General features: G+C 40.8%; 1 protein-coding gene across 1 annotated transcript; it reads right to left on the bottom strand.

The window, feature by feature from the left end:
- Nucleotides 1–9996, bottom strand: LOC110139363 (granzyme A). Its single transcript, XM_020897127.2, has 5 exons — nt 9890–9996; nt 7868–8015; nt 5940–6081; nt 2361–2633; nt 1–904 (listed from the first exon to the last, which is right to left on the bottom strand). The coding sequence occupies exons 1-5, from the start codon at nt 9948–9950 to the stop codon at nt 752–754; spliced, it is 777 nt and encodes a 258-aa protein (XP_020752786.1). The 5' UTR covers nt 9951–9996; the 3' UTR covers nt 1–751.
- Between the last annotated feature and the right edge of the window lie 253 nt (nt 9997–10249).

Genomic DNA, 10249 nt, shown 5'->3' with positions numbered 1-10249 from the left:
TAATAAAAAAGCCATCTTTATTTATTATATATCACAGTCTATCAAGAATAACATAGAACTAAGCTTAGTGCTTGCATATATGAATTGTCTAGCTAAAGCAAAATACATACCAAAGTACTGGGTGGACTGCAGCCTACTCGTCTATGTAACTTTAGTCTACTTGTAATTAATAAATGATGCAGTTTCCCTCAATTATCTCTAACCTCAAATTCTAAATTTTCCCACTATCTAAAACACACACTGAGTCTTTCCCACTGTATTCATAATTAGAATTTTTGTAAGAAGTTAAGCAATGTAGAAGGATATAGTAAGAAGTGAATAATCCCTCTTTATCTCTGTCTTTACTTTCACACTGAATACAATATCAGGCTCTGAATTTCTAAGAACAGAAATATTTTGGAGCTTCATTTGGAAGAAAGGAGAATATTCTAACTTTCTCGAGATTGACTTCCTTTTAAGAATGAACACAAAAGTGACAGTCCAAATTCTGAATAAAACAAAAAGTCATGGAATTGGAGAACTTTTTCTCAAGGGACATCTCTCACCATGGATAGAGAACATGTGATGAATCAGTCTTTGCTAATCGGGGAAGAGTGATAGCAGGAGGTAATTTCTTTCATTGCTGAATTTATTTTAGACAGGTGGCATTTTGTATATGAAGTTCAGAGGGTTGCAAGATGCTTCTTTGGATAGGTCAAGTTTAAAACCCTTTTACTTGGTTACTTCGATTTTCTACTTTGAAGTAGAAATGTTATATGGCTCCTGCAATGGTTTTCTTTATCCAGTTGAGGTGTTTTTTGGTAAGGAGGATGTAGATGCCAGGCTTCTGGGGGTTACCACACTTGCCAAAGGAGGTGACACCTCTGAAAACGTTATCGCATATCAGAGGACTTCCAGAATCCCCCTGAAACAGAAAGTTACATGATTTAGACAGGAGTGCTTTTCAAGGATATTTAATCACCGTTTTAGTCATTCATTTATTCACTCATTCACTCACACGTTGCTTCTCTTTTTCCTTAAAGGTTAATTTATATCTGTTTTATTAATTGTCTGCCCTCAGCATCAATTACACAGATTTGTTAATATTTTCCAATCATTTTCCTTTTGCAAAAGACAATTCTGGAGATGTGCAAAATTTATTTTCATCGGTAAAACAAAGACAGAATAGCAAAGGAAGCTTTTAACAGTGAAAATAACTGTCTCCTTCAGTCGCCCTGTATCCCCTTTTCTTGGTCAGTAGATGTTAGGGGAAGAGACTGGATGTTGGGACTGCCTGAGGCACGAGATGGGGTTTGAACTACATCCTGCTTTAAAGAAGGACACAGGGTAAGCCATCTCAGACCAAGGAGTACTTGTGAGAGTTCAAACAAATTTTAGGGCTCTTTTCCAGGGTTCATCAGTTCTCATTTCATATTCTCTCTGACCCTGCAAACCACTTCTGGAACATGAGTTCTAAATAAGGCTGAACCCTGGTCAAGCCCGTTCTTGGTACGTGGAGAGGCAGAACAACGCAGGAGTTGGGAGTCAAACGGCCTCGGTTCAAGTCCAGATCCACCCTACTGACTGCTGTTATCTAACTTGGGAAGTTAAGTAACTTTCTATGTCCTAATTTCCCCATCTATAAAATTTGTTGTTTAGTCTCTAAGTCGTGTCTGACACTTTTGCGATCCCATAGACTAGCCCGCCAGGCTCCTCTGTCCATGGGATTTCCCAGGCAAAGATACTGGAGTGAGTTGCCTTGCCCTACTCCAGGGGATCTTCCTGACCCAAGGCAGGAGGATCCTGTACCACTGAGCCACCAGGGAAGCCCCATCTATATAATAGGATTGATAATAACAGTGTCTATCCCATGGAGCTATTTGAGGATCAACTGGCATTGAATATACAACTTAGTATAGTTCTTGGCATCTGATAAATGCCAGCTGTCATGATCAGCAGGACAGAATCCATGTCCTGTGCTATGGGCTTAGTTGCTTAATTGTGTCTAACTCTGCAACCCCATGGACTGTAGCCTGCTAGGCTCCTCTGTCCATGGGGATTCTCCAGGTAAGAATACTGGAGTGGGTTGCCATGCCCTCCCTCACGGGATCTTCCTAACCTAGGGATCAAACCCAGGTCTCCTGCATTGCAGGCGGATTCTTTACCATCTGAGCCCCCAGGGAAGCCTGCAGCACCATAAGTGGTGGTTAAATGGGATCCTGATCATGGGTAATGAGAGGAGTTTCCCTGGATGGAAGGTCAAGCAGACATTCTCTCAGGCCTCGGATATAAGAAGTAATAACAACAGTACCTTGTTCTTAGGCATGCTTTTTAACCTGATTTCCCATTGCCCCAAATGGTCAAAATTTTAATTTACTTACTTCACATGAATCATCTTCACCTTTTCTACCACCAGCACAGATCATACCAAGATCAATAACTGGACTAAAATTATAGTGCTGGGCATCATTGCATATTTTCCTATCTATTACTGTAACGTTGGCTTCTCTCAAGGCATTAGACATTTGACATGCATCTTTTTTGGTGCTTCCCCATCCTGCCACATGACACTTGGTGTGGGGTTTGACATCGTCTCCTGTTCTTGGTAGCTGAAGTATTCCTACAGCTTTGGTCATAGTTGCTTTACCTTCCAGCTAGAAAAGAGACAGAAGACACAGTTTAAGGCAAGGACCACAGTAACCAAACCCAGAAAACAGCTCTGACTTAGATAACTTTCTTATTTAGCATGTTCTTATGAAGGATATAAATCAAAACATGTTCCAACCTAATTGACCATCAGTTATTGGTTTTTTAAAGTCACAGCATACCTTTTCAGGCATGTTTTGCTAGGCTAGTCTAGTAAACTTCAGTCAGTTGACCCGTCAATGATGAAATTTTATTGGTGGTGGCTGACAGTTCTGTGGCTGAAAAGCTGTATTGGAGAGCTCAATCATTATTTTATTCAGGTGGTCTTAAGTTTGTGAACTGACTGATATTAAGACCAATGAAAGGAAACCAGAGCTCCAGGCGCAGTGGGGCAGGGTGGGAAAGGGGTCAGTGTCATTTTCCATTTCAGTGGAAACGTGGCTTCCCCTCTTCTGAGCAAGCACCAACCACTCGCGCTGCCTTCGAGGGCTCACGCACACTTTGCCCTTTTCTTTCATTCGCCAAGCCCTCTTCTTGCCTCACTACCTTGCTTTCTCTCTTTTTCTTCTGAAAATTCAAGGTCAGGAGAGTAGGGAGTGTGATAAAAGTTGAGAAGAGAGTAGAGGAAGATAATTCTAGTTCTTTTCTTCTTGCCTCAAGCTGTAGGGAGTCCTGGTATTGCAGACCTTCTAAAAACACGGGAGCACAACAGCAGAGGCCACTGCCACATTCCCATCATTGCATTGCTTTCAGGCCCCACTTCCTGACATTAGACAGTCCCCACTTCCTCAGTGCCCCCTCTGAGTCGATGATGTTCCCCCCCCCACCCCATTAGAATTTAGAAAAAGAAATGGCCACAGCTTAAAATCTTTCCACAGAGCTCAAACGCCCATGTGCAACACCTGTCCTTCTGTCCTGCTCACACTCTCTCAAGTCCTCATGCTTGTTATCTGGCTAGATTGACAAGGAGGCAGTAGAACCCCCAGAAAGGACTTCAGGTCTGAATGAATGGATCAGAAGTGGAGTCAGGATGCACAGACTTGTAGACAGCACTCCTGGGGTCAGGCACACAGACCAGTGATGGGCACATCAGTACGTTTTCACACTGGAAGGTTAACCATGGGGAGGTCCTGACACCCTCTTTAGGATTTCTCCAGCAACCTCACCTTTCTGGCCACAGTGTCAGAGGTGAGAGGGAGTTTCCCGACTCTACTTCGTACCCCTTACTCCCCGCACACTCTTTTAAAGATATTTAAGTCCTAAAGGAGACTTAACCACTGCTACCACTTTCTTGAAAACTGAGTTCAGAATCTTTTCCCTTGATGGGTTTGCCACTGTCTGGCTTAATTCCATCCCTTATCCAAAATTATTCAGGAAATGTTTATGGAAGGTCTACCATGTACTAGGAACTATACTCCCTGGTATAGGGGAGAAATAAAAAGATAAAAATATTTGTTCTTTGAAGTTGACATTGCACTGAGGGAAACAAACAATCTGAAGTATTTAATATATCAGAAGTGCCCTGCTGTGGAGAAAAAGGCAGGAGGGAAGTAGGCCAGGTAGCGCCCTCTACCGGGCGGGGAAGGGAGTTACGTTGCTCCCTGCCGGAAGCAGGACGGGAGGGAATTAGAGAATGGCGGCGGAGAGGAGACCTCAGAGAGAGGCAGGGCCTGGAGTCTCAAGGCAGAAAGTGTGAGGGTAACTGATAAGTACTGGGGGCAGGGAGTGTGGGGAGTTTGCCAGAAGCCTACAAAGCTCTAGGCCCTCTCTTTACTCCTGATGTGGGAATGTGTGGATTCCTTGAGCTTCCTCTTAAATCCTGCTGGGGAAATTTCTCATCAACTCTCTTTAGACAAGTGTGAACCTGCAGTTCACACTCTGCCCAATTCTGCCTCTTCTATCATACTTTCTGCATAGCAGTCAGATAATCCTCGTAAAAACAAATCTGATCATGTCACTGCCCTGCTTAAAATACTTTCCCATTTCCTTCCCCATAAAGTTCAAACTTCTTCCCATGGTTTACAATGTCTGTGTTCCCTCTTTCTTAAATCTCACGATAACTTCCCTTTCTTCCCTCTTCCTCCAAATGCATTTTCCATTAAAGACTCCTCTTGCACTTCCTGCCTGGAAGGCCCTCTCCTCTTTTTTGCCTCCTGACTCCTGTACCTTCTCTAAGAAATCTTCCCTGACCACCTGGACATACCCTGTGTTCCCTCAGAGCCCCCTTCTTAGTCATTTCATCACTGATGAGTCACAAACGGCCGGATCAGAACAGTTGATGTATTTGTCTGCCTCTCCCACTAGAAACTGTGAACACTTTGAGAACAGCACCTGTTTATCTTATGAAGAGAGAATATCTCACTGGCACTCACAGCTGGGCCACAACTTTTCCTATTGATCATGAATACTTATAGACCACCAATATCAGATAGGGCTCCACTGGTGGCTCAGACAGGAAAGAATCTGCCTGCAATACAAGAGAACTGGGTTCAGTCCCTGGGTTGGGAAGATACCCTGGAGAAGGATACACAAGATCTCCAGGCCTGGAGAATTAGGTGGACAGAGGAGCCTGGTGGGCTATACTCCATGCATCACAAGAATCATAAGAATTGGACATGACTGGGCAACTAACACTTTCACTTTTAATATCAGACAAGGTGAGCCTAAAGTAATAAGCAAGACTCCAGGCCACTCTGCACTCACTTTTGAGTATAGGCAAAAGTAAGTTCTTTGTGCCCACCACGAAAATGACCAAACACCCCTATCAGCTAAAATGAGTGGCTGCTGCTTCTTATCAATCACAGATTTAGCCTTCTAGATAAGTAAGATTCACTGAGATGCTCCATCATAGAATTACCCCACTTCCTGACAATAGTCAGTTCAGAGCAAACTCCTACTTCCTAGAATACTCCTTCTCATCTGACACAATCCCAAATCCTGGGATAAGTCCTATCTAACACTCTTAAAAGCCACTCCATGATTCCTAATGGTGGACAGTCGCACTTGCTGAGCAAGAGTCAACAAATGCAACTTGGTTTGACTGTAATTGAGTTGCTGGTGGCATTATCACTTTGGATCGACAGGTCTTACCACGCTAGGACTTATGTCAATATTTGTTAAATTGAACTTACTTCCAAGAAGGTGAACATTTTTATGATTATGGTGGGTCCCCGCTATGCTTCTTACCCCTACATCCTGGCACTAGCCAGTCTTGGCTATGAGGCCAGTGTGTAAAACTGGTTTCAGGTTAAACTGACCAAATTTCAAAATTTCACAATTTCAAAATAGTTATTGAAAAAAAAAAACATATTTACCTGAAGTAGTTGGAGATCCCCTTCAAATGTCTGTGGATCAAAGCATGGGTAGGGAATTGCCTTTTTAATGGAAAATACTTGGTCAAGTTTCTCTTTATGGGATGTAGAGTGGGCCCCAAGAATAACTTGAGGATTGCCCTTCCTGGAAATAACAAGGACAATATAATTTATGTGACAGAACAGGTGAAATTAAGTCTGAATTTAATTTATTAAATCTGATCAGTTCTTTTAGATGGTTTCCTACATATAAATAAGCACAGCAAGTTAGTGGGCATTTATGAGGCTTTTTTCTTTAGGTGTTTTACCTAAAACTCCCATGACATATGTTATCTTAGATGCTTCAACTTCAGGTCTTTTCAGGGAAGAAGCAACAGGAGGGGAATCCCAGGCCTTTTGGCAACAGCAGGAGCATTGCGTAGGCAAGGCCTAGAGAGGTGTGCTTGGGTGCTGACCACGTGGGCTGCTGCGGAAAGCAGAGCTTCCAGTTTCTGCATCTGCCTTGGATTTGTGGAATCAACACCTAATGGAAGAAACTCAACCCAAGAACTAGAGAGTAAACCCAAGAACTAGAGACTAAACCAAAGAAGGAGAGCAGGGGTGGCGGGTTTATTTCTTTGTGTTTCAGGGAGATAGTGTAACTTGCTTGTCTTCAAAGATGACAAAGATGGAAAAGAGCCTAGAACTGAATAGGTAGAACTGAAGAAATGAATCTTGACATACTAGTGAAATTTTAAAGCTGAATCTAGGGGACTTCCCTGGTTGTCCAGTGGTTAAGAATCTGTCTTGCAGTGCAGGAGACGCAGGTTCGATCCCTAGTTGGGAAACTAAGATCCTACATGCCTCAGAGCAACTCAGCCTGTGCACTGCAACTATTGAGCCCATATGCCACAACTAGAGAGTCCGCATGCCACAATGAAAGACACTCTGTGATGCAGCAAAGATGCCATGCAGCCAGACAAATAACTAAAGCAAAAACAAAACTTAATCTAAGCACACACACAGAAGGAAATAAACTGCTAGCCCCCAAGTCTAGTTTGTGAACCTAATGATAGCTAATCTGGGAGAGGTGGGCACAAGCATTTCTTGATTTGCTGGACAGACTTTGCACTAAGTGGGCCTATTAATCAAGCCAGTGGTGATCTTAAGTGTACATTGTGCTGAAGTTCCCTTGATAAATTCTTATTTGACACAACAATATAGTGCAGATCTCCTTGGATCTTCTTTGTGGGGGGCTAGTTTTTAAGTCTTTTCTTTTATTCATGCAATTTATGCTAAAGTGACCAGGGAAATAGTAGGTTCCAGTTACCAACAACAAGTACTGATGAAGAAAACAGCAGCATATCCAGGTGATAAACATTATTCTGACTTTCAAATCACAATTAGGGAAAAATTAGTTTGATCATAGGAAATGACTGTTTTGGAAAGTCAAACAATTAATTATCAGTGATATATGGTTCAATATAATATGTAACAACATGGGATAAGACTAACTAGATCACAGTAAGTAAATCACTTGTAATCATAGAGAACACTTAACTTGCTTGACTATGTAAAATACATTTGTGAAAAAAGCCTGAAATAAAATCTAGCAAAATAGTAACAGTGATTATGTGAAGTTGATAAGATTAGGAGTGCTGTTTTTAACCATTTTGATTTTCAAAATGTTAATAATATTGCTATTTATAGTTAAAAGAAAAAATAATATAAGAAAATAGTCATACACTTCAATTTTATTCTACAGGATCTGGCCTTTGCTTATAGAGATAAACATAATAATAGCATATAACATTGAATGTACTTGCACACTTTCTTCTCCATCCCTACCTAATTTTGGTTTTGGGCTTCAGAGTCATCTGACAACCTCTGTCCCTGCCCCCGCCCCAGCCCCTAAAACTGTCTGAGAATGAGAGGAGCTCAAAATTACTTACAGGTCACAGTGAGCAGCTGTCAACACCCAGTTTTCTTTGATCAAAGCCCCTGCACAGAGTTTCAGCCCTTTGATTAGAGCCATGTAGCGTCTTGTGTGAGGGGCCACTTCATTTCCTCTTATAATTCCCTCACAGGATACTGGAAAAACTGTAAGAGTGATCCAGAGTGAAATCCTGTCTTACCGAGTTATGTGTCCCCCTGAGAAAGTTCTGATAATAATGAACAGATCCAGAACGAGTACTTAGACATGCACTTCGTGTCCAGGGAGAGAAGATCAAAGTGGTCCAGGTGGTTTGGAGTTTTTACAATTTTCCATGATAGCTTCGGATAATAGTATCTTGAATTTAAATACTACTTCTCTTCAAGAATTCAGATCACCTTTAACCTAATATCCATCTCCTTCCTATCCCTGGGAGGCAGAAACTTTCAGGCAATAGAATCTCTTTTATTAAAGCTCAAAAAGCAAAAAGATTAAAGACTTACCCAATATTGTACAGTAAGAGCAGATGGGGGAGAAAGCTCATTCTCCTTTTTCTGCCATTCCTCAGCGGTTCACTTCCTACTACAGGCTTCAATGTCTTAGTTTGGGGTTGGACACTGTGTTATTGACCTTAAAAATCTCAGTGTCCCATGATGAGATTATTGTTGGGAATGATGGTTTGGTAAGTTGCATTAAATTTGAAGAAAGAACAACAACTATAGTAGCAATAATGGTGAAAGCATCTATGATTTACCAGGCACTGGTAAGTTTCAGACACTGGTTCTGATGTTTGTTGCAATGCAAGGTGGGTGTTATTATTCCCATGCAGAGATAAGAAGCATGAAGTTTAGACAGAGCAGTTACTTTGCCCGAGTTCACACAACTAATAAATAGTAAAGCAGTCTTCTAATCTAGTTCCTCATCATGAAAAAAAAATACACTCTATCCATTGTGAAGAACTGTTTGTCTGAAGTACCTTTGTTATTTTTGAAATGTAGAGCCATTTGAGAATCTGAATAAAGTACAGACACAGATATGCCTGTGAATATTTGCATACAGTTTTGGGAGAGTCACAGACTTCTTAGTGCCCATTCATGCCCTTGAAGGAGCTCATGGATCCCACATTAAGAATCCCAGCTCTGAAGGTATCACTGAGCTATAAGATATCATAATGTGTAGTTAAGAACATGAAATCTGAGTTCAAATCCCAGCCCTACTACTTACTAGCTGATGACTTTGGTAAATTGTCTTAACCTCTTTGTGCCTTAGTTTTCTCATATGTAAATTGGGCTGAACAATAATACTGTAGAAGAGTGTATTTCAAACACTTAGAATATACTTAACTAAGTTTTATTAAATGTTGACACACATATATATAGTTCATTGGATATTTTACATTGATTTATTGCTTTCTTTACCATTCCCACTACTGGAAATAAACATAATTCATTCTGAAAACCAAAATTTTAAGATTCATCTGAGAGTAATGAGTTGTGTTAGTCGCTCTGTTGTGTCTGACTCTTTGCAACTCTATGGATTGTAGTTCACCAGGTTCCTCTGTCCATGGAATTCTCCAGGCAAGAATATTGGAGTGGGTTGCCATTCCCTTCTCCGGGTGATCTTCCCAACCCAGGGATCGAACCCAGTCTCCTGCACTGCAGGTGGATTCTTTATTGTCTGAGCCACCAGACAGAGGGTAACTAAGCCTTCCAGTTGATAAATAAGCTATCCATCCCAAGTTTAATGGCTCTGTTGGTTTCTCACTTGCTGGTTTTGCTCTGTGGATCTGGCCTGAATTTGTGAGAACCTCCAGATACAGTTATGCTTTCATATTTTTGCTGTAAACACATTAGGTTACACTTTCATTTTAAAAAGCAATATACCATTTCATTAGCAAAGACTAAAAGTAACATGAAATATTATTGGAAATTAAGTTATGATTTCTTTTTTCCTTTTACACAAAATTGAACAAAAATTAAACCAATATAAAATTCCATTTTCTTATAAGCAAAACTGAAAAGCATACGAAAATATGTCTTACCTCCAGGAATTAGAAGGAGACAAATGGCAGGAGGGAAAGAGAAAGGAAAAGGAATATTCATGGCTTCTGTTACTCACATATGGAGACTATTTAGTTTCAGGTACTGATAATAATATATAATGAAACACAAAGGATGTGGGTTTTTTCTTTTTTTCTTTCTCTGCTTTGTGGCTAAAGACTATGGTGTTTTATAACTGGAAAACATAACTTTATTTTAGAGATGGTGTGGTTACTTACTTGTTTCACATTTCTTTCAGGGTTAGACCTTTCCTACCTTAAAGGGTAAATGTGAAGCCATGAGACTGTGATAAATTGAGAACATTAAACAGAAAATTGCTATTTTGGGGCAACTTTTTCACT

This window comes from Odocoileus virginianus, chromosome 14 (assembly GCF_023699985.2).
Source record: "Odocoileus virginianus isolate 20LAN1187 ecotype Illinois chromosome 14, Ovbor_1.2, whole genome shotgun sequence".
Classification (NCBI taxonomy): Eukaryota; Metazoa; Chordata; class Mammalia; order Artiodactyla; family Cervidae; genus Odocoileus; species Odocoileus virginianus.
This window is presented reverse-complemented; position numbering and strand designations above follow the sequence as displayed.

Bases quoted from the DNA above. Each gene is read 5' to 3' on its own strand.
- LOC110139363 (XM_020897127.2), bottom strand. From the start codon at position 9,950: ATGAATATTCCTTTTCCTTTCTCTTTCCCTCCTGCCATTTGTCTCCTT. The intron at 6,082-7,867 runs GTAAGTAATTTT...TGTTATTTCCAG, and splicing joins ACAGCTGCTCACTGTGACCT to GAAGGGCAATCCTCAAGTTA. The intron at 905-2,360 runs GTAAGTAAATTA...TTTCTGTTTCAG, and splicing joins GTGAAGATGATTCATGTGAA to GGGGATTCTGGAAGTCCTCT.